Below are 24,835 nucleotides of genomic sequence, written 5' to 3'. Positions count from 1 at the left end.
TTTGGAGGTGGCGGAAATGTCGGCGGATAATTTGGTTTATGCGAAGGATGGTAGGGTGGAAGGTGAGCACCAGGGGCATTCTGTCCTTGTTACGGTTGGAGGGGTGGGGTCTGAGGGCGGAGGTGCGGGATGTGGACGAGATGTGTTGGAGGGCATCTTTAACCACGTGGCAAGGGAAATTGCGGTCTCTAAAGAAGGAGGCCATCTGGTGTGTTCTGTGGTGGAACTGGTCCTCCTGGGAGCAGATACGGCGGAGGCGGAGGAATTCGGAATACGGAATGGCATTTTTGCAAGAGATACGGTGGGAAGTGATGTAATCCAGGTAGCTGTGGGAGTCGGTGGGTTTGTAAAAAATGTCAGTGTCAAGTCGGTCGTCACTAATGGAGATGGAGAGGTCCAGGAAGGGGAGGGAGGTGTCAGAGATGGTCCAGGTAAATTTAAGGTCAGAGTGGAATGTGTTGAAGTTGATGAATTGCTCAACCTCCTCACGGGAGCACGAGGTGGCACTGATGCAGTCATCAATGTAACGGAGGAAGAGGTGGGGAGTGGTGCCGGTGTAATTACGGAAGATCAACTGTTCTACGTAGCCAAAAAAGAGACAGGCATAGCTGGGGCCCATACGTGTGCCCATGGCTACCCCTTTGGTCTGGAGGCCACACAGCTGTCAGGTGGCTCAGCCTGGGCAAAATGCTGAAAAGTGTATGGGACCTGAGAGAAGAGATTCAAGATTTCTGTGTGAAGAAAGGGAATGGCATTCCACAGCTTTCAGATGCAGACTGGATTGCAGACCTTGGCTTTGCTGTTGATGTGACTGCACTTATGAATGAACTAAATGTGATAATGCAGTGCAAGGGCCTTTTTGTGCATGAAATGTACAACTTGGTTAAGGCTTTTATGAGAAAGTTGCAGCTTCTCTCAAGCCAAATGGAGGACAACATTCTCACCCACTTGCTAACACTGAAGGAAGTTGCACCTTCAGCTGATCACCTCCACAGGTACTCATCTTAGAAGCACTGCATGGTGAATTTTCAAGGCAATTTCAAAACTTTAAAATGGTTGAGAATGAAATGCACATGATCTTTTCCCCTTTTACATGCAATGTGGAGAATGCACCTAGTGATGTTCAGCTTGAACTCATTGACCTGCAGTCTGACACACTTCTGGCAGAGTACTTTAGGTCAGTCTCACTGCTTGGTTTTTACTCTTCCCTCAAAGAGGAGAACTTTCTACGCATGAGGAGGCATACTCAGGAGATTCTAGTCCTCTTTGGATCTACCTATATATGCGAACAGACATTCTCAGTGATGAAGTTCAACAAATCCAAATACAGATCCTCTATTACTGATGATCACCTCTCAGCTGTCCTTCGCATATCCACCTCAGATATTCACCCAGATTTCAGTGTACTTGTTCAAGCCCAAAACAGACTGGCTTTTTCTCACTAAACAGGTAAAATGAACTGAAAAACATCAAAAGCACTTATTGCTTTTTGTATAGAGTTGTCTGTTGTTTGTAGTACTGAACAATAATGAAACAACTTTTCATTATTGGTTTGTGAGATTAACATGTTAAAAATAAAATGAAATACCGAAATTATTGTTTTTACTGTTTATTTCTTCTATATTTGACCTACTCCACAATTTCATATCTTGATTATAACAGAATATCCTTACTCTTTTCAGTGCAAAATTATGTAATTTAGTACTTTTTACAATGGGAGAAAATTAATACTGAGCAGAATTATGTTCAACTTATTGTTGGTTCGGCCCTCCAAAACAACTCAGGTTTCCCATGTGGCCCCTTGGAAGAATTAATTACTCACCCCTGCTCTATAAGGTCACCCCTCGGCCTCCGACACTCCAAGGAAAACAGCCCCAGCCAGTTCAGCCTCTCCCTATAGCTGAAATCCTCCAACCCTGGCAACATCCTTGTAAATCTTTTCTGAACCCTTTCAAGTTTCACAACATCTTTCAGATAGGAAGGAGACCAGAATTGTACGCATTTTCAAACAATGGCCTAACCAATGTCCTGTACAGCCGCAACATGACCTCCCAACTCCTGTACTCAATACTCTGACCAATAAAGGAAAACATACCAAACGCTTTCTTCACTATCCTATCTACCTGCGACTCCACTTTCAAGGAGCTATGAACCTGCGCTCCAAGGTCTCTTTGTTCAGCAACACTCCCTAGGATCTTACCATTAAGTGTATAAGTCCTGCTAAGATTTGCTTTCCCAAAATGCAGCACCTCGCATTTATCCGAATTAAACTCCATCTGCCACTTCTCAGCCCATTGGCCCATCTGGTCAAGATCCTGTTGTAATCTGAGGTAACCCTCTTTGTTGTCCACTACACCTCCAATTTTGGTGTCATCTGCAAACTTACTAACTGTATCTCTTATGCTAACATCCAAATCATTTATGTAAATGACAAAAAATAGAGGGCCCAGCACCGATCCTTGTGGCACTCTACTGGTCACAGGCCTCCAGTCTGAAAAACAACCCTCCACCACCACCCTCTGTCTTCTACCTTTGAATCAGTTCTGTATCCAGATGGCTAGTTCTCCCTGTATTCCGTGAGATCTAACCTTGCTAATCAGTCTCCCATGGGGAATCTTGTCAAACGCCTTACTGAAGTCCATATAGATCACATCTACCACTCTGCTCTCATCAATCCTCTTTGTTACTTCTTCAAAAAACTCAATCAAGTTTGAGAGACATAATTTCCCACGCACAAAGCCATTCTTTGTTTAAGCTCCACATTTCAATTGTGCCCATCCCCTGCAGTTTCCTTCCCCATCCTATGCAACCTAAATCTTGCCTAATCGCATCGTAATTGCCTAGCCCTGAGCTATAAATCTTGTCCTGCAGTATATACCTATCCCTTTCCATCGCTAAAGTAAACATATCCGAATTGTGGTCACTGTCACCAAAGTGCTCACCTACCTCTAAATCTAACACCTGGCCGGGTTCATTACCCAATACTAAATCTAATGGGGCCTCACCCCTTGTTGGCCTGTCTGCATTACTGTGTCAGGAAACCCTCCTGCACGCATTGGACAAAAAATGACCCATCTAAAGTACTTGAATATAGTATTCCCAGTCAATATTTGGAAAGTTAAAGACCCCATAACTACCCTGTTAATGACACTCCTATCCAGAATTATGTTTGCTACACTTTCCTCTACATCTCTGGAATAATTCTGAGGCCTATAGAAAACCCCCAACTGGGTGACCTCTCCTTTCCTGTTTCTAACTTCAGCCCAAACTACCTCAACAGACAACTCCACAAAAGTCCTTTCTGCCACTGTAATACTGTCTTTGCCACTTGTTAGCCCAAACTGAGATATTGTCAAGATCTTGTTGCATTTGGACTTGGACCACTTCTCTATCTGAGGAGTTGAGTGGTGTTACACATTGTACAATCATAAGTGGACATCCCCACTTCTGACCTTATGATGGAGGGAAGGTCATTGATGAAGCAGCCGAAGATAGTTCGTCCGAGGAAAGCTATCCTGAGCAACTCCTGCAGAGATGTTCTGGAACTGAGATGACCGATCTCCAAAACCATGACCATACTTAGCTTCAATTGAACCCTCCCCCTCACTAATTAGTCTAAAATCAGACTTCACCACAAGTGTTTGTAGAAATTGGCTGAAATAGATTTAAGCTAATAATTCTCTCGCATGAGTGGGTAAAGCAAGGATCGTAAAGATTGTTATTTACCATAGTGTAGTTCTGGCTTTTGCATTGTCTTTACCCTTACTTCTGGACATAGTGAAACAGACAGCCTTGGAGAAAAAGGTGTGAGACTCTGTCTTGCAGGTCTCTGCAATGCTGGGCTAACGAAAGTTAGCATAAAGTAAGTAGACTCAAACTCCGATGTTTGTTTGTTTCTTCAAATGCTACTTTACAGAACCAAACTGCTTTGGGCACTATGTATATGAAGATATGATATGAATAAAGTACAGGTTTAAAATTTAAAAAAAATCTGAAAAGTGAAAAAATCATGGAAGGTAAACAATGTCTACCTTGGAGCTGAAGTTATTGTATTTATTGTATCACATGCTGGGGAAGAACTACCAAGTTTTTTTTTGTCAACGGTAGCTAAAGAACTCCCACGGGTTTTGCGCACGTTGCAGTGTTACATGACCCATTTGCTTCCATTTTGCTTCTGACTTGGCTCACACAGAGTTCAGAAGAGGGAAATGGCAAGCAGCAGAAGTGGGAAGGAGGCAGCCTAGGGAGTGGGAGGAGTGATGAGCTGGAGAGGCAGCAAGCAGCCTACAAAGTGGTAGCACACTCCTGTCACAGTTTAGATTTATTCATTTTAATAGTTAGTTTGTCTATGAATTCAGGCATTTAGGAACGTACAGTACTTCAGTCTCCAGGGTGTAATGCTTTTTCTGCCAGGAAAACCAAGTACAGTTTTTACATCGGTCCTAACAGAAAAATCAGATTCGCCTCATGTTTTCTCATTTAAAGCTGCACTTATCAGGAATGTAATTAAAAAGTTAACTGTCAAATTTGTTTATTATTCTTTCCTCAAAGATGCAAAGAATCCAAAAGCGGAAGTCTCTATATGTATATCCCTCATTCCTAGCACAGAAAAATCAAGTCTAAACACACTTTCTAGCATTTTTAACAACCATCATTTCTCTAACTGGCTGGCAGTGGGCAAAATCAAGGAACTGAAATTTCTTCCAGGAAATGTACCACCATCAGGTTTTTGATTGTTCAAGAAGAAAACAAGCAATACAAATCATTGAAAGCTTACCCTAAGACTGAATGGCTTCCATTCTGGTGATCATAAATAGAGCACTGGTAGTGAAGTGAACTTTGCTAACAAGTCATTGTTGGTCTTTAGCCTTCAGTCTGCCTGATGCTTATAATAACAATGTGGCACAGTACAATATAGATCCCTTCTCTGTATGGGTGGTAAACTAAAGCCGCACAGTATCCTGAACCAATTTTCCAATTAAAAATTCCTGCTGCATTCTGTTAAGCATCTTATAAACACCAAATTACCTATTAAAAGACGGAGACATGAGACACATTGCAGTCAGGCACCTATTCTTTTGAATTATTCAAACGCTCATTCAGAAGAGGCTTTGCTAATTGCGAAAATGCATCTTAATTAAATGTCATGGCTGATGGATGAGGAACAGAATTACAACCGAGCACCTTCACATCTGAAACCTGAAAAAGGCCCGACAATACAACCCAACAATCATGTGATTTGTGAACAATAAAGGCTCTCGTATTGATATAGCACATTATCACACTTCTGAAAACATTTCAAAACATTGGATTGTTTTTTAAAAGCTCTTTATGCAGTGGCTCATTTTCAAAACAACATCAAATTATTAAATAACAAGAGAACCTGTTTTAAGATATTGTTTAAGGAAATGTGATGTCCACCACACCAGGACAAACTCCCCTTCTTCAAAATGTGCCCTGGAACTTTTACATATGCATGAGCATGCAAAAACAGACTTGATTTAATGTTTCATCAAAAAGACAGTTGTGTTTTGTTGCAACCAACTCTCAGCACTTTTCTGCAACATTTATAGTGTAAAAGATGTGGCCAAGTCATCTCTGGGTTTGCATCTTTGCAGTTCTGGTCATGTGACGATATTCTATTGGGGTTGACAGGGTAGAAATACCAAAAATGCAAGACAGTTGCAAGCCAACATAATGGAAGTTTAAAGGTTAAACTGATGGTTAGGTTGTTTTATGACTTCTATTTCTTATAATTGTATAGCAAGGTAAAATTCAGGCAAAACTTCCTACCAATAATGGACCATGCTCGATATTATGCATTTTTGATTACTCACCGTCTGTCTGAGATTTGCTCAAGAACATGGTACTAGCACGAGGGTGATCCGAAGGGTTAAATTCCATGTTTAAATCTAAGGAAAGAATTGAAAAAAATAAAATATTTACTATTCAGGCAACATAGTAGCAAAATCAGCACCTCATCCAAGTCTAATAGTAGACCTTTATTGAAAATACAGTATACAGAGAAATCACCACTGAAAGGGAATAGACAGCTTCCCACCCTCCTTACAGATACAGTGAGTAAAATATGCAGCCAACTGGCAGTTTCAGACCAACAAAAAGATGAACTACCATTTGCTCAAGTCATCCACCATGACAGCTGAGCATAAAATCTACAGGATGTTCTGCGGCATATCAAAGCTCTTTTAACAGCAATTCACAAACTGGTTACCTCCATCACATCGACCAACAGAGCAAGAGATGCTCTCGTCCCATAACTCCAGCATGTATCATCACTACTTTACAGGTGCTGGATCAAGCTCTTTGAATTCTCTATCTAAGTCACATCCTGAGTTTGCCATCTTCATTTCCCATGATCACATTGCCACTCATCCATCTCCTGCCCTCAGAATAAACCAGGACATAATCCAACAACACTGGAGGCTGGAGGCCTGTGCAGCTGTATCAAGCCCCACTGCCCCAGGCTTTCCAGAACCCTGGTTTTCTTTCTTTGACTGACTTCTGGGCAATTGGGGATGGACAATAAATGCTGGGCTAGTCCGTGACACCTTCATTCTGTGAATGAATGAAAGAAATATGCAATTGTCTTTTGGAAGTAACTTCTACTTCCACAATCCACTCAGACAATGCATACCAGGTCAACATAATGATGCAAGAATATTTTACTCAATGCTATTGCATGATGGGATACATGGATAAGAAATCCATGGAAATGCACTTTCTGTGCAAGAAGTCTAATCGTAAACTTTTATTTGAAATACAGCATATAGAGTTCACAAGAGAAATCACTACTGATTGGGAAAAAAAAAGCTTCCCATTCTCCTTACTGATACAGTGAGTAAGACATGCAAACTGGCAGTTCCAGACTAACAAAACAATGGGCTAACAAATTCACAGCTACCAACTAAACTTAGTGATCACTGTCCACTTCAATGTCCACAGAGGCAAGACAAGTTGAGGTGCACAATGACTGAACAAGTGCCTATCTGAAGACCTACACAAATAGGTCACTGGAACACCATTCTTCACAAACGTAAGTCACATAAAAGGAAACAAAATTCATAACTAATTGTGATGTATATTTTCTTTTCTGATTTAATTGATAGTAAATATTCCATTTGCTATCAATAGAAGCCAGGCCAAATCACACAAACAACAATCGTAAATGATTTATAAGCCATCTGTGCCAGTTAAATAAAGTGAAAATCAAGTGGATAGGTTGGAAGTTAATTGATAAAGTGATGGCCTGATTTCAAACCAATTATTTTTTGCATGTGACTTACAGAGTTATTCAAAACCTGGCACATTTCAGCAGCAGGGTCACTGTTACAACAAGTGATTATCGCAGCATTCCAAACTCAGAGAGTCAAGTGTGCTTTTCCTGAATAAACAGAGAATGTTTCACATGCATTCACTGAATGTGTATTTTGTAAGTGAAGATGATGACATGGTGACATCTCAAGCTGAGTTATAGAAGTTACCAGCTGACCTGACATGGTCATAAAAGCACAGGTGCAGAAGATCATTTAGTGGGATCGAGATCATTCTATCAGAGAAGATTACCTTAACCCCTTCACGTGTAACCTTCAAGGACTCCCAAGCTCTCACCACTAAGACTCTCTTTAAAGATCTTCTCTAAGAATCAACCTTCAATATTTACTACTCAATGTCAGTCGTAAATATGCTCTTTATTAGCTTTATCCTTTATTTCTCATACTAAAACTGCAATTTAATGCAAAACAGTATTTTGGTTTTATTAGATGATCATGATCTCAAGGTCTCCAGGACTTGAGCATGAGCACAAATCTTTCCTGAGTGCAGTAGTGAGGAATCATAGTATTGTCAGAAATACCAGCTTTCAGATGATATATAAAATCAAGGACACATTTGATCCCTCAAATGGATAATCCCCCAAATGTGGCGATGAGCAAGGAATCTTTGACCAATACGTATCACTCAACCAGCAAGACCAATAATGAATTATTTGATAATGAATTATCTCAGTTCATTGTTATTTGTGCCATCTTATAGTGCATAAATCAACTGCTGCACTTGCCTACACAACAGAAATACTGCATGTGTTGCAATTTTCTTTTGAAACATGCTGAATGTGCAAGAGTCACTATAGAACCACAGGATTATCCTTCCTTTCTTTATTCCCACCTCAGAAATAGTTCACTTTCATCCACCTCGTTTTAAGAAGTTAGATTTCTTTCCCCCCCCCCACAACCTTTCCTTACAACTCAGCCCCATTTATCAGCCACTTAAATACATCTGCCCATCCCTTCCAAAAATTAAATGCTGTTTCAGTCAAATAGAATGTAGCTAAAAACAAAGCAAATAAAATGTGTTGGCAATCACAAAGTTGCAAAATGCAGAATTGTCTCAGAACTTGAAGCGTGCTTCAGTTTCACACTGGTCATGGTATTACTTGTGACGTTATCACTTACTGTTAAAAAGGACTCCATCACAACGTGAGATTGTAAAGACATTTGTCTCTATTTTGTTTACCTTATAATTTTTATACTATTATTCAACATAAGCAAGGAATCTGATGTGTACCGCTGATGTTCTGACTTGACAAGGGAGTTGCTACGGTTACAGCTCATCTTCACAAATATGTTGTTTATGCTGCTAGTGACATGTAGAAATAATTTTATCATATGGAATAATCTCCACATTTTAAACATTAGTTACTCAGTATGTACCATATGCTTTCTGAGCAATATATATTTTCTTTAAATGGAGGATACCTACTTCAAACTCATTTAAGACTTCTTTCCCCTGATTTTAAAGTGAAGTGAATGCAAATAAGAATGGAACAGCACTGTGAGCAAATTAATGGGTGATTAAGAAAGAGCGTTAGGGTATGACTTCAACTTTTTTAAACATTTCATTCATGTGATGAGACCATCGCAATGATGACATTAAAGGAGCAAGTTACTCAAGAGAAAGTAGAAAATAAACATTTTGAGAAAACGCAGGCTGGAGGAATGGATAGACAATTATACATGAAATACAGTATCACTGAGTGTGAGATGGGAGAAAAAAATGAGGAATGGTGTTGCGTACATTATGGAAAAACACAAAAAAGAGATTTGAGGGCATGATTTCCTGAAAGTGATACTGCAGGTGTACAAGACCAATGAAATTGTGTGTTTTATAAATATGGAATTGTTTTTAGTACAAACAATCCCAATTATGAATTTAAACAAAATATTTGCTGGACCATTTATACTGCCAAATACACTTTATCAAACGTCATGATACAAAGTACAAACGAGGGGACTATATTTGATGAGGAAAATAAAATCAGATTACTGCAGATGCTGGAAATCTTAAATAAGAACCAAAACAAAATTGGAAAAACAACAGGCCAGGTAGCATCGCAGAGTAGAAACAGAGTTAACTTTTCAGATCCATGACTGTACAGCACAGCTGAAAGAAAATAGAGATGTTCAGAGTTTTTCAGCCAGTGGAACACAGGAGAGAGTAGGAAGAGCAAAGGAAAAAGTCTTCAATGGTGTGGACACCAGGTGAGGTTACCTGACAAGATATTTCATTATGCAAAAGTCAACAAGTGTGGCAAATGAATATGGAGCACAGCGAATATTCAAACAGGTCAGCAATAGCTGGTTAAAAACCATGCAAATACAGTATGAAGGGATACAGAAAGAAGACAGAGGAGATATTTTATTGGATGAAAGACCTCAGGTATTAATACTCTTTCAACTGGATCAAAAGAATAATAATATTTAATAGCAAAACTATGAAGAGTCCCAACTACTATTGTAAATTACTGAATAGTAATTGCAAGTGGGAAATCTGGTTGGTTTTCCCTATTCCTTATCACGGTTAGCTTTTAGAAAATTAGTAGGAAACCAGTTCCCTTGGAAAACTGACATATTTTAGAAAGATTTTGTTTTATTCTTGAAATTGCATTCTGCAGCCTCAGTTAATCAAGAAAGGAAAAGAAGGGCAGCCTCCATGAACAATTTGGAAACATAGCAGGATTTTCAGTCAAGTGATTCAGTCAGGACTTTGAGCCCTGCAACCAATAAAATAATAAATGAGTCTTTAATTCAGAAAAGATGCAACCCTGATCTCATTTACATTATGGAAAGGTCTCCTGTCACTTTAAATTATGAAATGATTAATCATCTCTGGGCAGCAGTCAAAATTAGTGTGAGAATCCAAAATCTCAGGACGTCCAGTGTAAAGTCATTATACGGTAATATTAAGTGGCAATTGCAATATCGCTAGCATGCTTCAGGACAACCTGAAGCCTCTAGAGATTTATTCCAGCCTGTATATGATCATTACTTCAGTTGAAGTCTTAGTATTTTGAACTAGCAATCCTGGCTCTGTGAAAATTGACCAAAAACATGACCAAGATCTAGACATTGCTACATTGATGATCAGTTGCTATTCCATCTACAGGCCACATATGCATTGACTGCCATCTCATTCCAAATCATAATCATCACTGCATTTCAAAAACTTTACATGTCTGCAAAATATCATTTTTGAGTTGTCAAGAAACACAAATGGCAGTAACCATCTTTGATGTCACTATCTGTGTCCACTAGCCATGTAGTCTAAGATCATGAAAAGCTCTAAAATGAACACAGGTTAATAATTGACTCTGTTATTAGAATATCTCTTCATTCCAAAGCAATGGGCAGCTTGGCTAAAAAGAAGTAGATATTGGACAAGCCAGGCAATGGGACAACCACTTCATTCAGGGAACATGTTCAATTGGGTTTAGTAATAACAGCAGCTTACCAAGGCATCCATAACAGAATGGCAAGGCAGAAAGCACTGCTAAACTTGCAAAGCTAAGACCCAGAAAAAGGTTTGGCATTTAGCCCAGGTTTTTACCTCATCCTTTCGCAAATTATACAGTACAGTATTTGAGACATTGTTTACCAGTTAAGCATTATTTGGTAATTAAAATGTGGCACTCCAGCCTTCAGCTAATCGAACTCAATTCAGGCTGGAAACTGAAATAAAAGAGAATTTCCATGGTGAAGTTACTAAAGAGCACAAAGTGTTGGAGAAAAACAAATCGTTAAATTAACTCAGCAGGAAATGGGAAAGGAATGTCAACCTGGCACAAGAATGATGGATGAGAGGATTCAGAGAAGAAGCAGAGAGAACTATGCAGAAAATAGAATTATTGTTTGTAGACAAACTGAAAGACCAAATATAGATAGCTGAACACAAGTTGATCTAACCATCTAGACCTGTTAGGGGCGAGCAAGACAGTAAAGTTAAATTTGCCTAGAACGTCAGTTCTTGAAAAGCTCATTCAACTTGAAAAAACAAATTTTTTTTCATGACAAAGTCTATTTAAGATACTGATGATCACAGCTTAACAGTTCATAAAATTTCACTTACTTTAAAATTATCTTCAGGCTGTATTGCATTTAAAAGCACCTCAGTCAGCTCCGCTTTTCATAGCATCATAGCATGGCACAGTTCAGAAGGTGGTTATTTCAGTTCATCTCATTTTAGTTTCAATGTCCATTTTTATCTTAATAATTAGCAACTTTCTGAGATGAATTTTAAACATGCAATTATATACCTATTACGAAAATGTGGTCAAAAGATTTTGATTTGACATAATGCACTAATGATGTTTTCATAAATGGAAATGTCTAAAATTAATATTGTGCAATATTGGCAGAATATTTTAGGTAAAAAGATAAAATCTTATCATGAAAATCCTGTGCTATCTATTATGGCATAATTAATAATTGTATTTATTTGATTTGTGTAATTTATTTCTGTTAGCAAATCTTCACCTATCCAATGATAAGGATTCTACAACTGGCCTCAGAATCCTGACATGAGGGAGTCTTGGGAAAATTCGCAATGGCTCCCATTCGGAATTGTTTCCAAAACCTCAAAGTGCAGATCTGCAAAGGTTAGGGGAAGACAGAATTTAAACCCTTTTTACCAACTCTTCTTTGTTGTTCAATAAACCAATCAACACTCAATGTTGAAACTTGGAGAACCATAAGAATCGCAATTTGGATCATGAGATGGGTAGGAGGAATCAGCAACCTTTGAAGAGATTGAAGGGGGAATAAAAGAATAGTCTGGATTTTGTACTCATCAGCTAACCGATCTCACTGAAAGATCTAGTGATGCCTTGGACATTGATTTTCCTTTCCCTGATATTAATTTTAATCTAGCACCCATTCAAGAAGATCTTAAAGCATTCAACAATGGTGATCTTATCAAGAGAAATAAACCACCAGTCAGACTAAAGAACTCTCAGACAGGAAATGAAATACAATGATCATTTTTCACGTTTAATTAATTTCATAGAGAGTGAAATAAAGATTGGGACATAAACATCAGAAACTGAAATATCATTAATAAATACAAACAGTTGAATTTTCATAACGAATAAGACCTGATCTTACACAAACATGAAATTAGTTTTCCAGAGCCAAAGAGGTTGTACAACAATACTTCTGACTTGGTACACTTAAAAACCTCAATACAACTTTTAAGATGCAACATTTTAAAGGATTTTTGACCATGATGTTACAGTGAAAAGGAGAAGCCCTCATTAGTTTTGTATTTTGAACATCTGCCAACTGTCAAGTTTCCATGAATTAAATGTGTCAATGTGAGTATTGGCAATTTCACCATCATTACAACTGCAAAATCTGGGCTAATATAACTGCTAATCATAACAGGGACAAAGGCTACCTTCCTTTTTGATCAAAAGCAAATACTCAGGCATCAAGGATGATTGCTGCCTTCGAACAAAATCCCATTAGCAATTAATTGTGAACTGCATGGATTTACTGCTGTATGAACGTGTTGTGAATATAAACATAGAAGCCACAAGGCAATCCAATGCTCAGTGCCATCTAAACTACAGGGACATTGCTGGGTTTATCTGTGGATCAGCTTCTTTCTACTTAGTTGATTAATTTTACTGTTAATCATGTCATAGAAGATTGTCTCAAACCGGCCACTTGCCTCACGCTGTTAAGATTATGCATTGTCACACAAGTTACAAATCAGATTTCAGTGCAAATTCAGATTTTCAGGATTTAAAAAGCATTTGTTTAATCTTCACATCATATGCAAAAAAGATGCATTTAACACATTCTTGGATATAACAGTTACAATCAGCAGGTTAGCTCACTTAAGAGCCATGTGTTCAGGAATATGTACTCTTTGAAGAAATAAACTCTACTTTTGATATATTTGACATCTTGAGAGAATACTTTGCACATCATTTATAACCCAAAACATGCAAGTTTCCAAGATTAGTACATTCTTGCCATGAAGTGGGAAAGCCAACATGCCAAATGTCAGAAAAATGGAACATAGACACTGCTGTCTGACTGGGGCTATTTACACAAAAGAAAGCATGAAATAACTGGCCTTTGTTCTTATGCTTCACTTTCATTTCTTCTGCTTTCTAATGGATTTGTGTGTTTGCTTAATTTAAATAAAAGGTAACAGCCTTACAACCATGTATTGACACATAACTAATATTTAAGAGTAGTACAGGTTGTTCTACTTTCTTTGTCGTGAGTTAGCTGTAACACGATTATCGAATTGGAGACACTGTTTCTGCAGCACAAAATTTAAAACATGCGTTGGCTGTAACACAATTACATCGCCAATACTTTAAGCGCTGTTTCTAAAGCGCAATTTTTCTATAATGTGGAGCTGCACAACTACGCAACCATCAGGTGATAGAAGTACTACTTTAACAAGAAGTGAAACAACAATGTATGGTGGCACCTAACACAGTTTTGGTACCATGGATAGGCCAGAAATCAGGGCAAAGATACTACTTGGAAACCACCTAAAGTAGTCTCATCTCCATTGAGGCTATGATTGAGCTCCAAATGTTACAAGTGGCCTCAGCAGTAATGTCACAAATCATCATAACATACACACTATAGAAATGGGAGCATGTAAGGAATTAGCTTCATTCTGATGATGGATTCCCTGGGGATCATATTCCTTTCAGTGATTTCCCTCGCAGATTTTATTACCTGTTTTATTACATGTTTTTCTGGCAATTGCAAATATATAAACAATGATGAACAGGTCAAGACCTCCCGATACATCCAGCCGGTCTACACAATTATGATGCCTTTCACAACACAACATGCTTTCAGGTGGGTCAGCACGCATGTGATCTCCCGAACAAGGAAAATAAACAGATGTCTAAAAACTCAATATCCATTGGGGGACAACAAACATGAAAATTCCTCACCAATCCAACTCAGATATAGCAACTCAGCCAGCATTCAAATTATTCTGTGCTACTTGAAAATATATTTTAGTCTTTGCACAAAAGAAAAACAAATGATCTAACACAATTTGTATGTCACATTAAGAGGTCTTCATTTTTCATGCTGTCATAGAAGGGTAAAGGACTGGCTTAGGAAGAGTGTTTATAGAATAATAGTGTGGACGAGGAAAATATCTCAATGTAATAACTTCCAATCATATTGCTGTTCAAACAGGATGCAATTCCAAGAGTCAGCAATCTTGGAGTTGGAGAAAGAAAGAGAACCAGAAGCAAACTGTGGATCATGTATTAAAATTAAACTTCAAACTCTGATGAAAACTTATTAGTCCATTGTTTTAACATATTAAGGAATTGCAGTCTTGTGCATTCTAGCTTTGTTCTTCAAAAGTGTGATTGCCTTTGAGATGTATATTTAAAAATCTCAATTTTATGACGTTGCCAGGGTTGGAGGATTTGAGCTATAGGGAGATGTTAAGTCGGCTAGGGTGTTTTCCCTGGAGCTTCGGAGGCTGAGGGGTGGCTTTATAGAGGTTTATAAAATTAGGAGGGGCGTGGATAGGATAAATAGACATAGTCTTTTCCCTGGGGTGGGGGAGTCCAGAACTAGAGGGCATAGGTTTAGGGTGAGAGGGGAAAGATATAAAAGAAACCTAAGAGGCAACTTTTTCACGCAGAGGGTGGTACATGTATGGAATGAGCTGCCAGAGGAAGTGGTGGAGACTGGTACAATTGCAACATTTAAAAGGCATCTGTATGGGTATATGAATAGGAAGGGTTTGGAGGGATATGGGCCAGGTGCTGGCAGGTGGGACTAGATTGGGATGGGATATCTGGTCAGCATGAACAAGTTGGACCGAAGGGTTTGTTTCCGTGCTGTACATCTCTATGACTATAAATGTATAAAGGTCTGGAGTAATAATACACAATGTGGAGCATCAGGATGTGGAATCAAGGCAGCAACAATAAAGGCTAAGCCACTTACAACTGGTCGAGGTTCTCCACAGATATTTATGATATTTTGATCCATTAGATTTGCTTATCCATCAACAGCGTATTTCAAAATAATTAACTATGTGAAAGGCTAACACTTTGGCATAAGCTGCTGCTGAATTACAAGATTTATGGGTTGCTAACTTGGTATACTAGCAATCATCCAAATGAGAAACAAGAGTGAGTCCCATTACTCATGTTTACAAATATAAATAGCCCTTGAGTTATCAATGCCCTAACAGCAATATAAATCCATTCGGAATGATGTGGGGAATGGGTTACGATGATGGCCGAGTCCACTTAGCAGCTTGCATCGATAACATTTCCTGCTCAGTGACATCACACTCTTATTGACAGTGCTTCAAACTGAGGGCTAATGTAGACACCAAAGCCGGGGGTAATTTCACCAGTGTCATGAGATAATACTCACGACAAGTCAGTGGAAGGCCGGCCCCATATCAACCTTACAAGGAAGCCTGGTGAGGGCAGGGATTGACTAGATGAGGCTACAGTATTTTTGAAATTCTGTGTAAGCCAGATGGAGCAGGAGTGCTCCCAAAACCCTCGCCCTACCCCACAACAAACACCGCACAGGAAGTGCAGAAGCCTCCCTGGCCTTGGGCTTGCTTATCACTTGCAACACTGACATCAGCTACTGAAGATCTTGTATGACATTAATCTAACATCAAAGGATATTCCCTTGGGCTCTTGCCATGTTAAGGCTGCTGACTTGCTTTCACTGTCCCAAACCAATGGATCGGAAAGTTTCCAGACACTGTACTGTGCTAATTATACGAGATTTGGAAGTTGAAATGCCCCAAATGTCTTGATTCCTGTGGGGTACCATGCTGTAATGACAGTTTCTTCTTATTGTGTTTTTTTAAAAACTGGGAACTGAAATGAGAAAGAGCTGTTTTAAAATCCACTGTTTTAATGAATGGCTGTAGTTTTGAAAAGTAAGTAATTTTACACCTTCCTAAAGAAGGACTCATGCCCGAAACGTCGATTCTCCTGCTCCTTGGATGCTGCCTGACCTGCTGCGCTTTTCCAGCAACACATTTTCAGCAATTTTACACCTATACCAGGCAGAGTTGCACAAGTTTTTGGTGGGAAGGCAGGGGCCCGTTTTTGAGGGGGGGGTGGTGGTGTTGTAGTTTTTGTTGTCAACCAAAACGTGATTGATAACTAGTCACTGGTCCATAGACCAATGACCGAGATTTTTTGCCTACCAACAACTGCGTGATTGACTATAACGCAACTGTTGGCTTGACAATGGAAACACATTATGGAGTGAGAGAGAAGGAGACAGCAGGACAGAGCGCATGCGAGAGCGAGAGAGAGAGAGCACAAAACATTCACTGTAAACCTGAAGAAACTAGTTTATCTTGCCTGCAACAGTTGTTGTATACTCATTATTAACTGATAAGAAAGAAACTGTTTTATAAGTTGACCAGTTATCTTGTGTTTCGCAAACTAGTGAAAGCAACCTGAGAAAGACGATTGAAGCAATGCACTGGTCAGCAGAACAGTCAAAAGATCATCTCAATGATAATACCTGGGAATAAAGACCACTGAACTATCCTCCCAGTTTTCCTCCTCTGTCCATAACTATGTTAAACTAGGGTTTGTCTCTGTTTATGGAAGTGGAGTTGAAAACGGGATTACTATTTTACTTAGTAATATCACGTGCTGACTATTTACATGCAACTATAATCTGATCAGTTGCAGTCAATAGTAATACTTGTTCATCACAAACCTGATCTATGCTTTCTATCAAGTTGGGTCTGAAAGTCAGGCAAAATTGGGAATGTTAAATACTTTATAAAATCTTTAACTTTTGTGATGACTCAAATGCGCTAACTCAATAAGTCATTACAGTGTCGGCACACAGCTTCCAATCCAAATGTTTTAAACCAGTTAGAACATAGTTTAAAACAGTTAAAATAAAAACCACAAAGTTTGTACTTGGAAACAAAATGAACACTTTTTATGTGTTCTAATTTGAAGTTTCAATTTTACCATTCTCATAAAATTGACTGATAAATTATTAAGAAGTTCAACAATCAATTGAGAATTTAATTGATTGCACTGTAAAAGGATACTTTGGACTAAATGGCAACTGGAAACAAATCTGTTAGAAACTTGAAACACATTCTTGACCATAATTTTTATTAAATGAAATACAGTTTGCCATCTAGCACCTCTCATGGCTGAAATCAAGACACTGTGTGAGAATTTAAAAAGACATGAGGGGAAACGTAAGCGATTCATTTCTTCAAGAAAAATAATCAAACAGCCTTTATTATTCAAGTAAATGACCAATGTACTGTGTATTCACACACTCAGGCAGCCTTGCAAAATGACAAGCCAATTCCAAAATGGAAGTGCTATGGAGTGAGTAAGACCCGCAACTCGTATTTCAAACTTCGCAAATGTCAAATTATATTAATTTTTGACTATGACTTTTTAAAAATATTGCAGTTCATAAAGTTATGATAGCTGTGCCATTCGCCAATAAAACAAACTCTAGTTGAATCAGGTTTCTAACTAGACATTGCAGCTACTTCATACAATGGAGAAACTGTACTTTGAATGAATTGCAATCTTTAAAATATCTGGTACAAAGCCAGGTTATCAATATTTCATTTGATTTTCTTCGTACTTAGAGGAATTGCTCTTTGCTGTACCAGAAGAGGATAAGCAATGAAAATCAGAGTTATCCTCTTAGAGCACTGCACACTCAAAAGCCATGCGATGCTTACAGAACATGTTTTCCTCATTTTGATGAAAACCTACTTTGAAATCAAAGCCTTGCTCTACTATTCAGACTTAGTTTGGACATTTGAACTTTTGCAGAATTCGGAACTATTGAGGAAGCTGAATAGGAAACAGTTACATGGAACACATGGTCACTTAAAGAAGGCAGACAATATCAAATCATGCTTCTTATTTGTTTCCTTATTTATGCTCCCAATTCTTTAAAAGGCCATGGTGCTGCCAAAAAGTATTGCACTAGACTATCCCATTGCACAAGGTGCCCAAAGACAATGGCCAGCAATTGTAATTAGTATAAGCAAAATAGCAGATGGAAAACTAGTTTAAAACTCTTCAAGTTCCACCATGAGTTAATTATTGTTCAGGGTTCAGCTTTGTTAATGGTGCTGAATGTACCTAAACTCAAATCCAACTATAAGATCTCTAGTGTAACAAATCACTTCTTACTGGAGAAACAGTGAACCTGAAACAACACATTGAATGTTTCAGAAGGCTGTAAAGTCTTGATGAGCTAAACTTTATGTAAGGTGCAGCTTTGAGTGCTGCTAAAGAGAGAATTGGAAAAACTCAATATTTGGAGAATGAAGGTGTGCACAAAGTGGCTGTATTGTCTCGAGTGCCTGGAAGCCAGATGCAGAAGTGGGAAATGTACCAGAAGTGACAGGTTGGCAATGAAGCAGAGCTGAAAACTTGAAACTTAGCCCCGAATAAAACAGGATTGTTGAGTCCAGAATTGAAGATGGTGCAGTCAGCTGTTCATTGTTGTTGCAATGGCATGGAGTCATGAGAGATGCTATTTATGACTTTTGAACAGAATAGTATCTGAGAATGGCACTAGGAACCAACGTGACGTGCAATGGGTCAACAAAGGCAAGGGAGTAAGAGACAGATAATGGCTGGACAGGTATTTTGAGAAGACAGTTGACAAAGATGGCTTTGAGTGCTCTATGTAACCCCTTCACTATGTTCCTCACTTTACATCGCATGCCGAGTTCCTCATTTGAATTGAGATCCATCCTGAAGCACGAATATGACCCCTGCAGAACTTGAGAGAGTATCAATCGCTCCAGTGACTTGGCCTTCTGTGTGGTGAGTCTACCCAAAGCATACAGTAGACTGACAAAGTTTCATTTACTTCACTCAAAATCCTCAACTCACATTAAGTATTTTCCTGGTCTGTTCTCAGAAACTCGTTTTCATAAAGCAAAAGCATACAGGGTTTTCTTGAGATTTCTCCCACCCCATATCATATTATCAGCAAATGTTGACCCTAACACATATAAAATTTAGTATTGAACAAACTTTCACAATTATGATCATCTTGTGAGGAACATTGGGCAGGATAGGCTTGAATGCACTGGAGTTCAGAAGAGTAAGAGGCAACTTGAGTGAAACATTTAAGGTGGTGAGGGGTCTTTACAAGGTGAAATAGAAAGGATTGAGGCATACAGCATGGAAACAGTCCCTTCGATCCAACCAGTCCACACACATAGTTCCCAACACAATCGAGTCCCATCTGCCTGTACTTGGCCCATATCCCTCTAAATACCCATCCAGATGCCTTTTAAATGCTGTAATTGTCCCAAACTCCACCACTTCCTCTGACAGCTCAATCCATATGCGCACCACCCTCTGTGTGAGAAAGTTGCCCTTAGGTCCCTTTTATATCTTTCCTCTCTCACCGTAAACCTGTGCCCTCTAGTTCTGAACTCCCCCACTGCAGGAAAAAGACCTTGTCTATTTATTCTAACCATGTCCCTCATGATTCCCGACTATAGTTCCCTGGTTTTTCCTTACCATCTTTCTTAGTGGCACCATGTTAGCCAACCTCCAGACTTCCAGCACCTCACCTGTGACTATCGATGAAACAAATATCTCAGCAAGGGGCCCAGCAATCACTTCCCAAGCTTCCCACAGATCTCTAGAGCACACCTGATCAGGTCCTGGGGATTTATCCACTTTTATGCATTTCAAGACATCCAGCAACTCCTCCTCTGTAGAGTCACAGAGTCATAGAGATGTACAGCATGGAAACAGACCATTCAGTCCAACTCGTCCATGCCTACCAGATATCCCATCCCAATCCAGTCCCACCTGCCAGCACCCAGCCCATATCCCTCTAAACCTTTCTTATTCATATACCGATCCAGATGCCTTTTAAATGTTGCAATCGTACTAGCCTCTATCACTTCCTCGGGCAGCTCATTCCATACATGTACCACCCTCTGCGTGAAAAAATTGCCCCTCAGGTCTCTTTTATATCTTGCCCCTCTCACCCTAAACCTATGCCCTCTCGCTTTGGATTTCCCCATGCCAAGGAAGAGACTTTGTCTATTTATCCTATCCATCCTCCTCATGATTTTATAAAGCTCTATAAGGTCACCCTCAGCCTCCGACGCTCCAAGGAAAACAGCCCCAGCCTGTTCAACCTCTCCCTATAGCTCAACTCCTCCAACCCTGGCAACGTCCTTGTAAATCTTTTCTGAACCCTTTCAAGTTTCACAATACCCTTCCAATTGGAAACCGACCAGAATTGCAAGCAATATGCCAAAAGTGGTCTAACCAACGTTTTGTACAGCTGCAACATGACCTCCCAACTCCAGTACTCAATACGCTGACCAATAAAGGAAAGCATACCAAACACCTTCTTCACTATCCTATCTACCTGCGACTCCACTTTCAAGGAGCTATGAACCTGCACTCCAAGGTCTCTTTGTTCAGCAACACTTCCCAGGACCTTACCATTAAGTGTATAAGTCCTGCTAAGATTTGCTTTCCCAAAATGCAGCATCTCACATTTATCTAAATTAAACTCCATCTGCCACTTCTCAGCCCATTGGCCCATCTGATCAAGATCCCAGTAATTTGGACATTTTTCCAGCTGTCACCATCTATTTCCCCAAATTCTATATCTTCCATGTCCTTTTCCACAGCGAACCACTGATGCAAAATACTTGTTGAGTATCTCTTGTGGCTCTGCACATAGGCTGCCTTGCTGATTTTTGAGGGGCCTTATTCTCTCCCTAGTCACTCTTGTCCTTAAGTATTTATAAAATTCCTTAACCTTATTTGCCAAAGCTATTTCATGTCCCCTTTTTGCCCTCCTGATTTCCCTCTTAAGTATACTTATACTGCCTTTATACTCTTCTAAGGATTCACTTAATCTCTCTGGTCTATACCTGACATATGCTTTCCTTTCACCATAACAGGAATATACTGTCTCTGGACTCTCGTTATCTCACTTTTGAAGGCTTCCCATTTTCCAGCTGACCCTTTACCTGCGAACATCTGCCCCCAATCAGCTTTTGAAAGGCACAGTAGAGTCGGAGTGGAGGTAGTCCAGTGGCCCAGTTTCTGCTTCTAATTCATGCTTGTACATGTTCATATGGTAACAAAATGAGAGATGCCGAGGAAATTTCATCCTCATTATGAGAAGCATGGGGAACAAATAACAATTATCAATAACACACCAGATATTCAGTTCTGCTTAAAAAAAAATCAAAGTTTCAGTTTAGATTCACTCATAAACTGAATAAAAATTACTGCTTTTATGCAGCTCAGTTAAAAATTAGATTAGATTACCTACAGTGTGGAAACAGGCCCTTCGGCCAACAAGTCCACACCGACCCTCCAAAGAGTAACCCACCCAGACCCATTTCCCTCTGATGAATGCACCTGACACTATGGGCAATTTAGCATAGCCAATTCACCCGAACTGCACATCTTTGGACTGTGGGAGGAAACCGGAGCATCTGGAGGAAACCCAGGCAGACACAGGGAGAATGTGCAAACTCCACATAGACAGTCATCCAAGGCTGGAATCAAACCTGGGACCCTGGTGCTGTGAGGCAGCAGTGCTAACCACTGAGCCACCGTGCTGCTGTGCCACTGTATTAGATAATTAGAACACCTTAATACAACACAAATCTGGTTTATCACTTCAGAAAATTCTTAATTCCAAGCTTTCTAACTGGATGTTTTTCTAAAAAAACACACTTTTGCACAAAATTAATTATTAGATTTTGATTACAAAAATTGATTAAGTCTACAGCTGTTTCAAACTTACATCCATTGATGGCTCAAAGCTCAACACATGCATTGGACTATTAAATTCAAAACAAATAATTTGCATTGAAAAGGTACTGCTTACAAATTAACATGAATTAGACTGGAATCATCATACAAGTTTCCTAGCAACTATAACATCAAATGCACCAAAAGATGTCTCATGTTATATACTTACAACAACAGATTTGGTAAATGATTACTAAATCTGGCTGTCAGATTAAATTGTTCTGTGTTGGTTAAGGTGTAAGCTTCATAAACTGTAGAAAAATAGATAAAAAATGTTTTCGTTTGTTACCAATTTCCATTAGGTCGAAAGAGTTGATAAAAATGCAGCTGCTTAAAAGTTCACAAGTGCTCTAGATCCTTTCCAGACAGTGCCGTTCTTTTGTCAGAATGCATCTGACCATACTTTAATAATGCATAAAATATTGACCAAATTTTCACAGCATTTTTAGTAAATGGCAAAAGGCCTCACAAATGGTAATAATAAGCTTGCAATTTTGCTGTCAATTCATACAACATCTCAGTTTTAAGGCTATTTAAAGAATTGCAGCCAACTGATAATAAATTGTAAAACATTAAAATCTACAATGAGAGCCAATTCGAGAAAACTCTCAGCTGAAATAGAGACAATACCTACTCAAAGAACTCAGTTGGATTACCATTGCTGACTTCATCAGCATCATCATCTTGGAGGTCAGCTTTGATTAGAAGCTAAAACGTCTGGTTAGAAATAACCGTCCTCCTCACTATCTAAGGTCTGTCCACCATCAAAAAGTACAAGTTAGGAGTGTCAGGAATTACCACATGCCTCGAGTTCTCCAATAACATTTAAAGCAGCTTGATACTGTCCAGGACAAAGCATCCAGATTGACAGACACACACCATCAACCAACTTAAACGTTCACTACCCCCTCCCCCAAATTCCTGTGCACTGCAGCAACTCGCCAAGCCTCCTTTGCTTGAAACTTCCAAACCCATAACCCTTCCTGCATGGAAGGACAAGAGTGGGAAGTACATGGGAACATCACCACCCCTAGTCACACATCATCCTGACAAGAAAATGAACTGCAGTTGCTTTATCATCATTGGGTTCAAATCTCGGACAGTTCATTAAGGAAAAGGGCGGTCACCTTCTCAAGGACCACAAATGCCAATCTAGCCAGCAATGCCTATATCCCATGAACAGAGGACCAATTTCTGTTTGTCATTTGCCAGATGCAGTTTGCAGTGTGGATACATCATAAGCTCCTATATATCTTCTTGACAACATAGGCTGTATTGCCTGCTTGTCCCTCATGTGCTGACTTACATGCAGCATAAAATGTTCAGTTATGAGGAGAAACTCCAAATGTAAGTACCACAGTTCTTTGCAGGTAATTGTCTCCTACTTCTGCTGAATATAGACAATAGTGAGAGGAACTGACCGGGTCTTTTGTGGCAGCAGGTGGGACTTAAGGATGGTGTGTTGCCTTCCTGGTGCCAGGGTTAAAGACATCACAGACAGAGTGCAGGAAATCCTCAAGGACGAAGGTGAAGAGCCAGAGGTGATGGTACATGTCAGCACAGATGATGTCGGGAAGAAGAGGAAGAACAAACTACAGCGGGACTTTGGAGAACTAGGAAGAAGGCTGAAAAGCAGGACGTCCAAGGTGGTTATCTCCGGTTTGCTTCCAGTTCCTCGGGCTGGTGAGGCCAGAAACAGGGAGATAATGGACTTGAACATGTGGCAGGGGAACTGGTGCAGGAAGCAAGGATTTAAATTTTTGGATCACTGGGGTATGTTTTGTGGAAATTGAAGGGAAAGTTAGAACAAGGGAAGTCAAGAAAGACAACTGTATCAATGAGGCAGAAAACTCAAAAAGGGATCATGCTGTAAGGCTGAGTGAAATAGGAGTTGATGGGAAGGGTGAGGGCAGTAAAAAATTTAAAATACTATATATGAATGCACAAAGCATTAGAAATAAGATGGATGAGCTTGAGGTTCTTTTGGAAATTGGCAGATACAATATTGTGGGGATATCTGAGACGTGGTTTCAAGTGGACAGGGCTTGGGAAATGAATATTCAAGGCTAGACGTGCTTTCGTAAGGACAGACTGATGGGCAGAGGGGGGTGGGGTGACCATGTTGATAAGGGATGATATTCAGTCGCTTGCGCGGGGGGACCTAGAATCAGGGGATGTAGAGTCAGTGTGGATAGAGCTGAGGAATTCTAAGGGTAAAAATACCCTCTTGGGAGTTATCTACAGGCCCCTAAACAGTAGTCTGGATGTTGGATGTAAGTTGAATCAGGAGGTGAAATAGGCCTGTCGCAAAGATGTTACTACAGTTGTTATGGGGGATTTCAACATGCAGGTAGACTGGGAGAATCAGGATGGTAGTGGACCTCAAGAAAGAGACTATGTGGAGTCCTCCAAGATGGATTCTTAGAACAGCTGGTGCTGGAGCCTACCAGGGAGAAGGCAAATCTGGATCTGGTATTGTGCAACGAACCAGAATTGATCAGGGACCTCGAAGTGAAGGAGTCATTGGGAAGTAGTGACCAAAATACAATAAGCTTCAATCTGCAATTTGAGAGGGAGAAGGTATAATCGGAAGTGACAATAAATAAAGGGAACTATGGAGCTATGAGGGAGGAGCTGGCCAAAGTTCAATGGTGCAATACCTTAGCAGGAATGACA

General features: G+C 39.6%; 1 protein-coding gene across 2 annotated transcripts in view; it reads right to left on the bottom strand.

The window, feature by feature from the left end:
* Positions 1-24,835, bottom strand: part of ccny (cyclin Y) — a 234,405-nt gene that overhangs the window by 59,179 nt on the left and 150,391 nt on the right. The window contains exons 1-2 of one of the 2 annotated variants that reach the window (XM_043690644.1): positions 22,329-22,411; positions 5,838-5,912 (exon numbers count right to left, since the gene is read on the bottom strand). In XM_043690644.1, coding sequence (XP_043546579.1) covers positions 5,838-5,904 — 67 coding nt within the window. In that variant the 5' untranslated portion in view covers positions 5,905-5,912; positions 22,329-22,411. Of the gene's footprint in view, positions 1-5,837; positions 5,913-22,328; positions 22,412-24,835 lie in introns of those variants that run through there. The other variant, XM_043690643.1, reaches the window with a different exon arrangement.

This window comes from Chiloscyllium plagiosum, chromosome 5 (genome assembly GCF_004010195.1).
Source record: "Chiloscyllium plagiosum isolate BGI_BamShark_2017 chromosome 5, ASM401019v2, whole genome shotgun sequence".
Taxonomy (NCBI): domain Eukaryota; kingdom Metazoa; phylum Chordata; class Chondrichthyes; order Orectolobiformes; family Hemiscylliidae; genus Chiloscyllium; species Chiloscyllium plagiosum.
Note: the sequence above shows the minus strand (reverse complement) of the source record. Positions and strands in the feature narration are given on the sequence as shown.